Source organism: Anastrepha obliqua, chromosome 1 (genome assembly GCF_027943255.1).
Source record: "Anastrepha obliqua isolate idAnaObli1 chromosome 1, idAnaObli1_1.0, whole genome shotgun sequence".
NCBI classification, from domain to species: Eukaryota; Metazoa; Arthropoda; class Insecta; order Diptera; family Tephritidae; genus Anastrepha; species Anastrepha obliqua.
This window is the reverse complement of record NC_072892.1, coordinates 138,263,931-138,280,268: the sequence shown is the minus strand read 5'-3', so window position 1 is coordinate 138,280,268 and position 16,338 is coordinate 138,263,931. Positions and strand designations below refer to the sequence as shown.

Genomic DNA, 16,338 nt, shown 5'->3' with positions numbered 1-16,338 from the left:
CTTGACAGTCGACTATAACTGCATTTGAAACTCTATGCTTTATATAGCGAAATCTTGAGCTGCTTGCTTATTGATTTTCGAATAATAATGGATGAATTTCGAATAATAGAAAACACTGCTACAATGATAGAGGAAATATAGTCAAATGTTTACATGAACAACATACGTTAAATATTTGCGGGGCATTTTTTATCAAACTAACAGTGGCAAATCCATTTGGATATCTGTTTATTTCGCTATACTTTGCTGCATAATAACTTAGTGTACTTAAGCAGAAACAATGCATAAGAATTTGCTACATAAAGCATTGATAATTCGATAATAATATGTAACATATGGTTAAGGAAACAGCGTAAACAGAACTGGATACCGAGGGTAATGGCTAAAACAGTAATTCAGCGCAAAATTTGCGTCATTAAATATTTTCATACCTAGAGAAATGCATTGTTTTTCAAGCTAGCTAAAAGGGTCAGTGCATGACGGTAGTGCCCAGATTCGAAAATTAGGCATGAAACACCAACTGATAAGACAATTGTTTTCTAATAACGGCAAGTAATGGCCAATCTACGAGTGTATTTCTACCATGAAAAAGATTTTCATAAAAAACCATTAACAAAGTGATACGATGCAAAAACCAAACAATATCTCATAATAGCATAGACAGATGATCGCGTTAGTCAGGATTAACCACTTAATTCGAAAATATCTCAGGAATTAGGTGCAACTAGAGGTGGATTGACAACTAGACTTAATTCTCATAATATAAGCGGATTATCGGATTTTTCGATGGCAACATTGTCGAAAAATGACAGTTAATAGTTACTCTGAATACAAAATAGTAAATTTTTCAAAAACAAGAACAAGAAAAACTGGATGCAATGCTAGTTTGCACTAACACGTTCGAGTTTACATAAACAAATAATTTTTTAATTTTTAATTAATTTTAAGTATCAGTTAGTACTGATCCTATCCAACTATCCAATAAACAAATCAGCTGTTCACTAATCGTCTCTAACATTACAATTTTAATCAGATTAGTTCCACCAGTAATCCGGATTAACGTCGCCATCTGTCAATGCTATAACGCCAGAGTAGACTGCAGATTTGCAGTCGACAAAACTAAGATTCGTGAGCGATTCCATGCCAAGTGGTTCAAGTATTTTGAACATTATCGTCAATTCTTCTAAAAATATCTGTTTTTTGTTGTATGCTTGAATAAAATAAAAAGTAAGTGTTAATACATTTTTGAGATTTTTTCATTGTTGAATGTTCTGGTATAGAATTTTTCGGTTCTTTTTAATATAATTAAAAAAATACTTTTTTCGTTTTGACGTGATAACGTCTTATAATTCGATGTAGCCGGCTGCACGCACCAAAAAATGCGTCGTTATCTTGCTCATGCGTCGTTACCTTCCTTGAACTGCAAGCGAAAGCGCGGAACGAACCACAAAGAGCACAATCGGACCCCGCATTCGGCAACGTTCGACATCTGGCTCTATCCTACTTGAGTGAGCATATATATGTATGTATATGCGCATATGTATATAAATTCACATATTTGCATTTGCATATGCCTTCTTTCTGTGTGCTTGGTAATGAACCATTTCTCTGTGGAGAATAGGACGATGATAGGAAAAGTAGGAAATGAAAGGGAGTGTTTCGAGTGTAAAGTGTCTTGAAAAAGGCAAATCGATGATGGTGCCTCTTAGTGTTGTTGACTTATTAACGTCTGATGCACAATCGAAATTGAACATATCTTTAATGAATCTGATAAATGTTTCGTCATTTTTCACGTTTGTGTAAATGTAACTTGACCTATTCCATTGCAATTCCATTTACCTCCTCCTATATATCCATACAAAATATCTATCAAACAAATAAAATTTTTGTTTTGAAAATTGCAACCATTCCATCAATATTTTCTTATGACGTTGTCACGTTAAACTATCGTCAGTAAACCGACTTTACAGACAACCTCTTTTTTAGAATAAAACAAAACTTAAAAAAAAATATTTTTTTTTTCAATTTTGTTTTTTTAGTAATTTTCTTTATTCATTTTATTTTTAATAAAATTTTTACTCAAAGAATTTTTTTAAATAAATATTTTTTGGAGCGGATATAATATATTTAATTTTTGGTTTTTTCAATATAATTAAGAAAGAATGTTTTCAGTTTTTAATATAGAATAAAGAAAACTTAAAAAAAAAATTATTTGAGGGAAAAAAAATTTTTTTTTTTCAATTTTATTTTTAATAACTTTTTTTAATTTTTTTTTTTAATAATAATTTTTTCTTAAATATTTTTTTTTTAATTCATTTTTTTAACGTATATAATTCTTCTATTTTCGTTTTTTTTTAATATATTATAATTATATTAAAAAAAAATGTTTTCATTTTTTAGAATAAAGCAAAACTTAAAAAAAAATTTAATTAATTTTTGTTTTTAGTTAAATTTGTTTTCAACAATTTTTCGTTAAGTGCATTTTAACATAAAAAGTTAAAAAAATGTAATATACCTAAAAGTTAAAAAGAAGCGAAGATATTTCAGTTCAAAAACTCCACACCATAATTTTCAACATTGCATAAATCTCAAAATTATAAATTTTTTCAATATATTTTCAGTTTACTTCTTATTTTACTCAAGCCTACAATAAATAAATTAAAAAAAAATTAATATTTAATTTTATTATATTTGTTATAATAAATTACAAAATCAAAATCTTAAAACTAAACAGGAGAGCGTTAGCCAAGGCTCTCAGCTCTGAGTAGGAGCTCCTTACGAGATCTGCGGGCTTGATTTATGTAATGAGTTATAAAACGAAAAAAAAAGTTTAAAATTTTCATTTATTTACATTAATTAAATATTTGGCCGATATTTTATTCTATACGTAACTGAGCCATACCAATATTATCATAATAAAGAAAAATGATAATAATTTCATAAAAAAATTGTGTTTTATTCAAAATCAACACCGGCCCTTGAAACTTAACCACCCTTTATAAATTGAATACACAGTTTTTATCAGTCAAGGAACCAACGTCGTCCGTGCGAAATTTCAGTTTTCAGAAGCAATACCATAAAGTTGCGCGTATTAGGTTTGAGTTGCGGAAAAATAACAGTATTTGGGCGCACAAACAGAGCTTCATTTTGATGAGCATGGATGTGTTCCTTCTACATACTCGTATAAGACTAACAAAAAGCAAGCAGTACGCGAGTAGTCAATGAGTAGTCAACGAGTAGTGAACGAGTAGCAAATGAGTAGTCAACGAGTACTCCATCACTTAACGACCACCTGCGGCTGTCATATGCAAAATTGCGCTATGTACGTATGTGTGTGTTGTAGTGATCTGGGTATAATAATAATAAATTTAAACAGGTGATGTGTTAAACAATCAGCAAACATAGAACACCCAGTTGTTTATTCCAAAATTTGTTTTCATAGTAAACAGCTTTGTGACACCTTCTGAATTATCTCAAGAGTGTGTGCTATTATTACAAAGTATAGCTATTAAATAACGAGACTGATGATTTTAAAAATTTTATTTTGATTTCATGCATCTTTATTTATTATGAGCTTCGATAGCAGCGTAGCCCGTTTTTTCATAGCCACACCTCGTATAGTACGTGCATGTGTATGTATATCAAATATACTAAGATCCAAATATAATATAATATATAAGTATATAGGATGTATGGTATACATACATAGATGTTTAAAAATACATTAATGATAAAGTGAAATGCTTTCATTCGATGCACGACCTCCATCCATATCAGCGTGCGAAACAAGCGCGTGAGTTGTATGAAAAAGATTTTTAAATTATATTTGGCTGAATTAGGAAGACTTTGGGGTCTTATTATCTCCACTTCTTTGGCTATGTGTGATTAGCAAAATATTAATAAAACTTGACGGAGGTGGGGTAAAAGTGGTGGCGTACACTGATGATGTGGTGTTAATGGTGTCAGGACTGTGTCCAAATACGATCAGTGGGATCATCCAAAGGGCGTTAGGCGAGCTTAACTCTTGGGCCACAGGATGTGGGCTAAGTTTAAACCCGCGTAAAACAGAACTTATGCTTTTTACCACCAGATACAAGGTACCAACTTTTACTCTACCAAATATCAACGGACAAACTCTGTCTTTATCAACCAGTGCAAAGTACTTAGGGGTAATTTTGGACTCCAAACTTAGCTGGAAGTTAAACGTAGAAGACCGGGTAAGGAAAGCAGAAATTGCTTTATATGCCTGCAAACGTATGCTTGGAAGAAGATGGGGTCTTCAACCTAAGCATACATTATGGCTGTATACGGCGGTTATACGACCCATTTTATCGTATGGTTCAATACCAAATTACTCGGCAGAATACAAAGATTAGCCTGTGCAATAACGGTCGGTGCAATCAGATCATGTCCTAGAGAGGCTCTCAAAGCACTGACACACGTTATTCCAATAGACCTACTTATAAAGAAGACGGCAACCATGAGTGCATTTAGGTTAAATGAAGCGGGTCGCTGGAAGGAAAAAACTTATGATCACGCTAGTCTATTATCGCGACAAACTCAGTTAACCTCGGTGAGGACTGACTACATCGTCCCGATGGTAACATTCAATAGGAATTTTGCCACACTCTTTCCATCTAAAAAATAATGGAATAAGTGATTCTCTCTAAACAACTTCGATACCACAGTCTATACAGATGGCAGTAAAATGGATTGTGGTGTTGGAGCTGGTATATATTCTCATAGACTTGGAATTGAAAAATCTGTGCGTCTCCCTAATACCAGCAGTGTCTTCCAAGCGGAAGTACTAGCAATTGGGGAAGCCTGTAGTTTACTAATCGCAGATTTCTCTTTTAAGGGCAATATCGCTATTCTTTCGGATAGCCAAGCCGCAATCCAGGCGCTGGACGCGACTATAACAACCTCTAAAGTGGTGGAGCAAAGTAGGAATAGCCTCACCAACTAGAGTGAAAACCATAAAGTAACCTTAATTTGGGTCTCGGGACACCAGAACATAGAAGGTAACGAAAAAACTGATGAACTGGCAAGAGGGGGATCTGCCATGAATAGCGCTCTTGCAGTACCAGTATTCACTCCACTAGGTGCGGTCAAGAATGCAATTTCCCTAAAATACCTTCGAGTTGCAGATTGTAGATGGAGAGACCAGACTAAATGCAAAATCAGCAGAACGTTATGGCCCACCTACAACCTCAAGCAATCGTCGACATTAATAAACATGAAACGACGGGACACCTGTAGACGTACGGCAGTCATACCTGGCTTCTGGTCTATCGGAGAACAAGCCGCCAAAATGGGCATCCCTCACAACACATACTGTCATAGTTGTAAACAACCGGAGAAAAAAGAAACAATCTTCCATTTCCTCTGTGAATGCCCTGCCATATGGAAGGACAGAATGTTAACCCTGGGCAAACCGCTGTTCGAGAGTCTCGAACAACTGTCTGGCTTAGACGTTCCTAAACCGCACAGACTGGATATAGTCCTACTGCAAATAACTGTTAAACAATTTGGTAACGAGGATGTGGCAACAAAATGGTGCGGAAGCGCTAGTTGGATTCTGGATGAATCACCACTCTAACCAACCAACCAACCAGGAAGACTTTTGTGAGTGCTTCTGATAATATTTAATATAATATTTTTAATAAAAATATAGATAGATAGATTATTTTCTTTATTATGGAAATATACACAAATATCTTAAAAACTATTAATTAAAAAATATACAACAATCACCCAAATGGTCGCCAGTCGAAAAAACACCATTCAATTGACATTGAAAACAAAATTTGTTGCAAGTAAAATGCGCAAAGCTTCATTGTCGTTTCGTTTACAATTAACTGCCTATATTTTAAAGCACTAGTCATGTAAATCATTCAAACAAATCGAAAAGTTAACGGCGACATTTAACACTCCCTCCTAATGATATCCTAAAAAACATTTCCTCGCAAAAATGCATATATTTTTTTTTCTTCAAATTTTATGGGAATGATTGATGTCAAGTTGTATGTCGATGTTGTCCGCTGTGGAGTAACTGCTTGATATTCTGTGATTACTTTTCTACTTTCTAACCCACGCTGCTGTTCCAAATTAGTCGGTGAATGTAAGACAAAACTGAACAGTGTTGCAAAACACAACAAAGTTAGTCTTATTTGGGTGCCTGGACATTGCGGTGTTACAGGGAAGGAGTTAGCTGATAAACTGGCTAATGAAGGCTCTGCGAGTATGCTACTAGGTTCCGAACCCTTTCTAGGTGTCAATTTTGCATCGATTCGACTATGGATTGACGACTTCATGAGGTGTACCCATAGAGGGCGCTGGTCTGGGTTGAACTCGTGCAGAGTAGCCAAGTGCTTTGTGAAAGAACCGAAGAGGAAAATAGCAATCTTTCTCTTAAAACTCAGCAGGATCAGGATCTGAGAGTACTGGTGGGTGTAATCACAGGGCACAACGCCTGGGATCAGCATATGGCCACCATGGGGGTCGTCGACAGCCCGATATGCCTATCCTGTCTTGAGGATGACAACACGCCAGAGCATTTTCTCTGTAACTGTCTGGCGTTTTCCAGAATCAAACTTAGGATATTGGGTTGCGATATACTGAGTATGGATAAAATTCATACTCTTCCTCTTTCGGATCTCTTAAGATTCATCAATGAATCCAAGAGATTTGTGGAGGAGTGACCTTACACTTATTTTTCCATCTTACCACCCACATTTTATCTTTCCTATCTATCTATTCTTTCTACTGAAATCTATTTGGGTGTAGTTTAATGGACTCCTAACTTAGTGCTTGGACTTGCCCAATCCCCCACAAATTTAATCTAATCTAAACTAACCAATTTGTGAGTCGTTCGTTTAGTATGCCCTTCTTGATTTTGGTTATTCAGTTCCTAAAGATTGAGGAATACGACACTAGTTTTAAAAGCAACATGGGCGCATCCAGATTATATATATTCTAGTGTAGACCTTAGCCAACTCATCGAGAAATTGTATATCTGCATTAATAAAGAATTCGTATGTGGAACTTTTCACGATTTTTTTATACAGCATTTGGAAGATTTCTGTCGCAGGTATCGGCTTATCTAAACTCTCATCTGATATTCGAACTATTCTGAGTTAGTTGAACTAAGAAGCTCCTTAAAATACTCACTGAGTTGTCTGAGCTTGAGCCTCGTATCTCCCTGACTAGGTCTCCCTACTCTGCCCTATCACTTACCTCATTTATACTTCGCTCTAGATCTTCATAATATTCCTTCTTGCTTATTTCGCATTTTTCCTTATATGTTTTTGTTTGCATTAAGATAATTTTATTTGTGTTCTGCATAACTAATTTTTGTTAAATTTCCTTAATAATTTATTAGCAGCCGCCAAGCATTTCCATAATGTTTTTCTCCGAAAACTCCGATTTGGATTTCATTCAAAATGATGCAGGAGCATTATTAGCGTCAATAATAGCTGGACTATGCACGTGGAAGAGAATAAGTTTTAAACCAAATCCCAGAAAGACATTTCCCAAGCGCGGTCGAGGGTTTGCTTTTGCTACATTGCAGAATCGGCTACCACTGGTGGAGCCAAGGATGGTATTATATGAAACTTTTAATGTCGAATTATTAGTACGAAACAGTGCAAAACTACCCACTTTGATAGGCGATTCAGTTTTGTTGAATTCCAGGCCGTTCCCCGTTCTCAGCAGAAATTAAGAGATCTACATATCCTTTCCCACGGCACTCGAGTATACGTCGTGGGAACCAAGGATGATAGATTTATCAGGTTTACTCATTCACTATGGCGAAAAAGAAGATTGTGAGGGGAACTTCGGCTGCCACGTCACTTGGGAGAATCAGCCGAATTCTACACGATCATTTCACACCTATTCACGCACTCGTCCACTCATCCGTGTTGTTCAGATGGCAACGAAGTATCATTGGTTGATTTTTGTGTTGTTATCATCAATAAAATCTTAGTTTTTTTCTAAAGACATCGCAAGTGACGTCAGCCCATCTGCTAACGAGCACACCTCTAAAAATCTTTTCAACATGGCGGGACCGCCGTGCGTTGAATTCGGCAAAGCAACATCACTTCTGCGGCACTCACCGAAACTTATAGGAAATGTTTTATGGTATTGCAACAATAACAACAATAAAAGAGCTTCGCATAATGTCAATTTTGATGCAGCTCGAGATACATTGCTGGATATCTAACTTCTATATAACTGATTTCAGTTATAACGGGGCATTGCCTAATCAGCAGGCACGCCCAGAAGATGGGTGTGCAAACACATGACTTCTGCAGAAGTTCTTTAGATGAGGAAGAGAAAGAGACGATCCCGCACCTTTTGTGTCAGTGTCCTGCTCTATTCAGAAGTAAATTTACCGTTTTAGGTGGACAATTCTTTCATGAATTGGAAGATCGATCTCAGTACCGTAGAAGTCGGGAATTTTCTAAAATGTTTGAGAAGTATACACTGGTTTTAGGAGAGATAAGGGCAAGTTCTCCAACCGCTTCAACCTGATCTAACCTCACTTCTAGTCTTGAAAGCTATTTGTAGGCATTAAAGCAACAATTATGGGTAGTGGGATTGTACTAGGCTCCATGTGAATTTGGTTGACTTGCATATTTCATGGGTACTGTAAATAGTTGAGCTAGCAGTACCCCTTTCACTACAGATATGTGCTCTCGTTGAGCAGATAAATATAACTGTCAATAATTTAAGCAGTTGCTACAGACCAAATACCTGAAAACTTGGTGGCAATGAATTTATAATGTAGTAGTAATATGAGAGCGCTGGTATTCATTGAACGCTACTTCCACCAAAAGTGCCCAGCTCCTTGCATATCTGATGACATCGACATCAGAGGCAACTGAAAGCGAGACTTTGTCGAAGCAGTTACCGCTATCAAAAGAGAGTCAACTAGAGTGGGTCTGGCGGTTAACGAGGGCAAGACGAAGTATATGCTGTCCACTAGAAGAGATACACGGTGTTTTGGATCCAGCATTACACCGCACAACTATACCTTTGAAATGGTCAAGGAATTTATATATCTTGGCACCGCCGTCACAACAACAAACGATATCAGCCTGGAGATAAACCAACGAATCAAGCTAGCTAATAGGCGCTGAAGCAGGGGTTGTGTCGCAGAGTGAAGCAGCCGCTCTTGGCAATCGACTTTCATAAAATTTGGCTCCTTTTGGGACCGGCTAATAAGCTTCCGAGTAGGTTGGATTAAGCAATGCGGTAATAATAATGAACGCAAATTTTTTTATTATTTTTTTTTATTGTAATATCGAAAAACGATTTCTCTAATTGCTTACTTTTTATTGGAAAAATTTCGTAAATTTATAGAAAAACTTTTGATATCTCGTTTTTTAAATACTGATGAAGCGCAAAATATTCCATTTCACTATAGAATGAACTAAAGAAGGGCAATAAAATGATTCCTTCACTGCTTTCCAACGAATTCACATTTTTTTTAAACAAATCTTAATTCCAAGCAGTCTTGGCTCCTAGACAAGCCTTGTATTGGATTTGCTATGGTCTTATTTTGGAAGTCTCCATCCTTCACCTCCATATAGACCACATTCGGACAGCCAGCGTAGACCGTCGTGTTATTAATCTCACATTTTGGTTTGTTTTCTAAATAACCGTTAATGCACTCATCGATTAAGCGCGTTGCTGCACCAATCGACGTCAAGGCTGAATTTACATAGTTGTAGCTACAGCTGACTGCCACATCGATGCGACTATTCAAACTACAGTCCGATGATTGCATAGAAGATGCGAAATTGACACGATTGGTATTAGTATAAGTGTTGGCTTGGGCAATCTAAAATTTATAAAAAAACACATAAAATAGTATTTTTTAACCTTTTAGTACACTCAGATGTTATGCCTGGTTTCCGTTATGCCATTTTTTGTTTTTGTTTTTTGGAAGACCAAATTTTACACGACATACCAATATAATGGCATTTTCACAGCAACGGTCTGCTTTGCCATAAACAAATTATGGCATGACGAAAACCAGGCTTGGCCATAAAGAATGGCATGATGTCATCCAGGCTTTAGTTATACTTACCACCGTTGTGACGCAAAGTGTATAATTTAACGAGGGATTACTGTGTGATTTTGCGCAATTGTTTAGACCAGTTTTCAAGTTGCTATTGTAGTAGCTATTCAGCTGACTGTAATAAGTATTGGGCGTGCTGACGATGCTGTTCGAGTAGCTGCGTGCGCTGGTAATGCAACTTTCAATATTCGCTTTAATAATATCGCCATATGGAAGCTCCGCGCGGTATTGTTGTACGCAATACTTCGAAGGCAGACTGAGCACCTCCAAGGGATCGATCCGCTCATAGGTTTGCTGTATTGTGTTGAGCAAAAGCACCTTTTGTTTGTCAATCACTTTCAATTGATCCTCCAGGCTATTCTTCACGCCATTTATTTGGTCCAAATAGCTTTGAAGTGTAGCATTGTATTGACGACGATTCTCGTTGATGTAGTCCTCTGTCTTCGTGGTTACATTCTGGACGCCGATTTCGGTACTTAAAGTCGCTGGGGATTGTGCCACTGTGGTGGCGATAACTTGAAGTGCGACGAATGCGCTGATAACTTGTCTTACGGACATCTTGCCAACTAACTATCACAATAAATGAATTCGTACACTTTATATAGCGAAAATTTGTTTTTCGTGCTTATCAGGTGGCGAATAAAAACGCGTTAAATTCTGATGATAAAACCCCCTTTTGATGTGATAAAGAAACGTTTGTCGAAAGTTGATATGAAAATCGTTGTGTTTGTAAGGCAGTAACAACAAAGAAGCATCAAGTGGATACCCGGAATTTCTTACAGAATAGCACTGTTGATATGTTCATTCACTTTTCGAGAGGAATTAATTTGATATACTCGTACACGCACAAGTACAAAATTCACTTTTGAGTGGGTCAATATAAGGAACGTTGCCAAAGTTGTGGTCCGGAAGATAAGATAGATAGATAGATATCTTGTGAAGTTTGCACTTCGACCTAATGGTCTTTTGTGCCCTCTACTCATCACAGTACTTCATCTAGACCCTTCCCTTCTAACTATTCCCTTGTTAAACTCATGATAGAGCTGGGTTGGACTGAGCAAATATGCCTTTCTTCTGGCTGCAATCGGCCGAGATATCTCAACCTTCTCCCCGCTAAAGCCCTGCATTTCAGCAGAAGGTGCATTGGAGTCTCCTGAGATTGGTCGCAGAAACGACAGGAGTCCGTAGACCAAATCCCAATCATGTGCAGATGACTACGCAGTATACAGTGGCCTGCGAGAATGCCCGCGATCTTTCTCAGTTTATCTTTGGTTAGGTTATGAGCTTATCAAACCTCTTTTGGTTGTACCCTCCCATTAAGGATTTCACCCGGCGTATCCCCATAGTTTGGTGCCAGCAAATCTCCCTTAGCCTTAGCTCTTTACTCCTAAGTTTCTCCTTGATGGTGTGTTGCCCCATAGGAAGGAAGGGATCGGGTCCTATTGAAGGCGACGCCGCATTCTATCTTGTCAATGCGTTCGCAATTTCGTTCCCAGTTATACCCCTGTGTCAAGAGACTCAAATTAGCCGGCAATAATAATGGCAATTCGCTCATTCCTAAGTTTATCTCTGTACATAGACAGATGGCATACATCTCCGCTTAGACGATTCTTGGAAAACTACCTATCGGTTCATTGCGCTTGGTTCTGGGGCCGTAGATTCCCGCGCCTATACCTTCTAGGGGTCGTCGAACCATCTGTGTACCTGTGCAGGGTACACAAATGCAGGTCTACTCCAGTTTAACTTATTGTTCAGTGGTATCACCTCTGAGAGCTGCATCGGTAGATTTACAATTTTTCCAAATGGCGTCATACGTACATATATCATATTTGACATTTGTGTACTAACCAAGCCAGCAAGAGCTACTTTGGACTGTGAGGCTCTCATCATGCCCGTCCTAACGTATGGTGCAGAAGCTTGGTCGATGATAATATACAATGAGGCCCTTAGAGTGTTTCAGAAAAAGATTCTGCGGAAGATTTTAGGAGCTGCGCACGGTGGTGACTACAGCAGCAATGAAGTTGGGTCATGTCATCCGAATGGAGCTGCGGCTCTAAAAGTATTCGATGTGGTACCAGCTGGTGATAGCAGAGGACACGGAAGGCCTCCTTTGCGTTGGAAAGATCTGGTGGAGGAGGACTTGGCTTCACCTAGTGTATCCAACTGGCGCCGGTTAGCACGAGAGTTACTTACTTACTTACTTCTGGCGCGCTTTGTTAAACTAGACCAAAATCGCGTAAGCCAATAAAGAAGAAGAAGAACTAGACAGACAATGGAGCGCGTAAAGGTTAAAGTAAAAATTTGTATCACACGAAATTATGGGTTTTTATTTAGTAAAAAGTTATTCAAAACCAAAATTGGATGATTATTTTTGTGTCCCCTTATATAAAATAATATGAACGCGAGAAATTCAAAAATTTTAACTAATTTTTTGGATATTTTTTGTTTTTTCAAATTTTTTTTATAAAAGTACAGTGTATTCCTCAACAAATACCATATAACTGAAAGCTTCAAACTTTGTATAAAATTTAGAAACAAACTTCAATATAGCAAAGTAAATAACAAAATATGTAAACAAAGCGCACATTTTTGACATAAGTGCCCAAGGCGAATTCTACTGAAAGCGAATCTATTAAAGGTGGTGTTGGTAAATCAGCTGATTTGTTTTTTTTTCTGTCCAGGATGTTGTCTGCACAGAATAAAACAAGGCGAGTTAATTTTTTCTACTTTTCCAATACTTACAAAACATTGTTGTTGGTCCAGTGCCCTCACCTTTAATATATGCTCCTTTCCTTCTATAGATACGCTTTGGCAAAAACAAAATTTATTTTCTAGGGCAAATGAATTCGCTTTGACAAAAATGAATTATTTTCAGAGCATTTTTGATAATTGGATTGAAAAATACAAACAAAATAGTGATTTTGCCTTACTTGTTCTAACTCAATTTTTTTTTATAATTGCAATTTGATGCAAATATTCGCATTTATGCAGCTTTTATTGGAGCACACCACCATTATTCGCAAAATGGCAGAGAAATACGTCGAGGTATGGGGCTGCATTACGAGATATAGGACCGATTTATATGTCTGGATGGAAAACTATCCACAAAATCGCTTACAAGCGTTTGCTCCATTTTAATTTAATACGCGATGGACGGATTAAACGGAATCAGTTGGGACTAGGAAATGCTCCATTCGGTTCGCAAAACACACTTGCCCATGTTTAAATAATATATGTGACCTGGTCTACGAAAAGGTACCTTACGTGCAAAAACAAGTTTTCGAGAAAACAGCAGTTAAAGTTTAAACTTCTAAAAACCCTTGTAACTTTTTTAAATATTCATAAATATTTTTCCATCGGGTTTGGCTTATTTTCTTCAGCATAGATCACGGTATCAATAAAATCCCAGAAGCAGTGAAAAACATTTTTTTATATATAAATAAATAAGAAAAAGTTAATGCAAATCGCAGAAATCGTTTTAAAAAATAAGTTAGCTTTTCTATTTTCGTATTTGTACTTTTCTTTTTTTTTTTACTTTTAACAAACGTTTAAACAAATTATGACTTTCTGGTTTTCACCATTTTAAAGACCCTTCCACACACTATTAGAATCAACAAAAAAGTGAAAAATGATTTTTTGACACGTAAGATACCTTTTCATAGACCAGGTCACATATATATTTTTTAAAATTATTTTTCACAAAAATATGCCGACATAATTGCACACAATTTTCAAATTAAAATGTCAACAAATATCTCATTTTGACAATCCCCAAGCCAAAATAAATTTGAAAAAATCAAATCAGCTGTTCCATTGAAATCACCATGAATAGATTCGCCTTGTGTCAAACTTTACGATGGTACAAACTAATTAATTTTACATGTTCACACCGGTGTTGCCATATCTCCAAACTTAAGTAGTGTGTGTTACACAAGGCACTTTCTCTTTCTCCCTCTGGATCTCTTAGTGCCTAAAACAATTCATATTACAGTAGGTACTTAGCAGGTTATTATAAAGAACTATTTGTAGCTAAACTCATAAAGCATGAATTATAAAATAAAAGTGCCTCTTCATACTCCCCTTGCCCATGAAACTGCTACGCAATTGAGACAATAAACCATTGGGGGAAGCACCCACTTGGTTTTAATGGGATTGAAGTAGTAAAGCATTGATATCGGCAGGGAAGTAAATTTCAAGAGCTTTTTATATTGAAATTCAGTCAAAATAGTGCACCTATTTATAACTCATGAATGAATGAACGAACACATTTCCTTCGTTCGTCACTACTCTGGAAGCAAGGCAGTGTGAGGGTATTATACAGTGAGTGTTAGTAAAAATCGTACAGGGAGTTTTTGAAGTGAAACTTCTTAGGCGTCGATGGACGAGCGAGAATGGAGAGTAAAACTTTAAGGTCATGCAACGTTTTAAGCACTTCCGTTCCGCGAGAGAGACAAAAGATATAACGTAGAGGAAAAGGAGAGAGAGAGAGCTATATTTTATATATAGCTTAGATACAATTTAGGCTATTTTTTCTGAGTTTTTCCTTGTGGTTGCTAATTTCTAGTGAGAAATAACACTGCCTACTTTTTGGCGCTTGTTTGTTGGTGCAAACTTTAGGAAATATATTTTTCGTGGCTACTTTTTGGCGTTATATTTCCTTGGTGCCTCCTGTTTGAGGCGTTTTTTGGTCCTAATTTTTTTTTCGTTTTTTTTTTTGGCGCCTACTTTTTGGCGCTCATTTCCGTTTTCTGGCTAGTGCTTGTGCGTAATAATAATTGCTATCCATTCCGGAGTAGGATTTATTGGTATTGCCTTGTGGTAATTTGTGCTGTTGCTGCGGTCCTGGAATCGATTCGTTTGTGCTGGTGATTAACGCTCGGAGTAGTGCGCGTTGTTGCCGCGGTTTGTGTCCGGTGTGTACCTACACCGATCGACCCTTCTCCGTTTTTTGTAAATTTTGTCTCTTTGTATTCTCTGCAAATGTTGTGAATTTATTTAGATATTCTTTCTCTCTCTCTCTCTCTCTCTCTCTCTCTCTCTCTCTCTCTCATTCTCTCTCGGGTCACTCCCTCTTTTTTTTCCCGCTTCGAAAGTTTCACTTCTGTTATGTGTACTACTTAGTATGAAATTTTGTTTAATTCTTTAAGTTAGACATTGATTTCTTCTGCTTTTAAGGAAGTTCTAGTGCATTAAGTGCCTATTTGGACTACAAGTGGTCTGAGTACAAATTCCAGAAAAACTGAACTCTTATTCTTCACTACTAAAACTGAAGTACCAAGCTTCGATTTCCTCAAGCTGAATGGTGTCAGACTGACACTACCAGCACTAACCAAATATCTTGGTGTAATTCTTGACCCCAAATTTAGTTGGAAATCTTATATAGAGCATAGAGCTAAAACCTGCAAACGAGTTCTAGGTAAGAAGTGGAATATCCAACCAAAAATCACACTCTGATCTTACACTGCAATTGTGAGGCCTATTCTTACAAATGGGTCACTCGTATGCTGACTTTTTAAATTTTTTTGAAGTGAAACTTCTTTTGTCTCGAAGGATGAAACGCTGTGAGGAGTAAAACCATAGCGTTTCATCGACATGTGACGCTACGCCAGCGCCATCTGTTAAAAGCGTGGCGTGGATGAAACGCTGTGAGGAGTAAAACTACGCTAAACTACGTAAAACTCACGCTATGCCAGCGCCATCTGTTAAAAGACTGGCGTGGCGTGTCGTCGTGAATGTAATGCGGTCGTTTATTATTGCATTCTTATCGAAATATGGCAACAATGATTGCAATTTGTAAATATGACATTTGATTGACGGCCGCCGTAGCCGAGTGGGTTGGTGCGTGATCACCATTCGGAATTCACAGAGAGGTCGTTGGTTCGAATCTCGGTGAAAGCAAAATTAATGAAAACATTTTTCTAATAGCGGTCGCCCCTCGGCAGGCAATGGCAAACCTCCGAGTGTATTTCTGCCATGAAAAAAATCTGCTCATAAACATATCATAAAACAAAATGAAATAAATGTATAAAAAAAAAAAAAAAAAAAATTTTCTTGTGATTCGAACCAAGGATTTCGGATCGGAAGCCCACATTGCTAGCCGCTGGGCTATCGCGCTGTGCTGTCGCCGCAAAATAATGTATCATAAATCTGTTTACCATACCAAAGACCATACACCTTGCGAACGCATTTCGGTGGAAACAGTTGACAGTTCTCCCAAACACAATATTATTAGTAACGCGAGACGCGTCATAGAG

General features: G+C 37.1%; 1 protein-coding gene across 1 annotated transcript; it reads right to left on the bottom strand.

Annotated features, from left to right (window-relative positions):
- Positions 1–9,303: 9,303 nt before the first annotated feature.
- On the bottom strand, positions 9,304–10,642 carry LOC129252882 (uncharacterized). The gene is made up of 2 exons (XM_054891022.1): positions 10,094–10,642; positions 9,304–9,844 (listed from the first exon to the last, which is right to left on the bottom strand). The coding sequence occupies exons 1-2, from the start codon at positions 10,640–10,642 to the stop codon at positions 9,491–9,493; spliced, it is 903 nt and encodes a 300-aa protein (XP_054746997.1). The 3' UTR covers positions 9,304–9,490.
- Between the last annotated feature and the right edge of the window lie 5,696 nt (positions 10,643–16,338).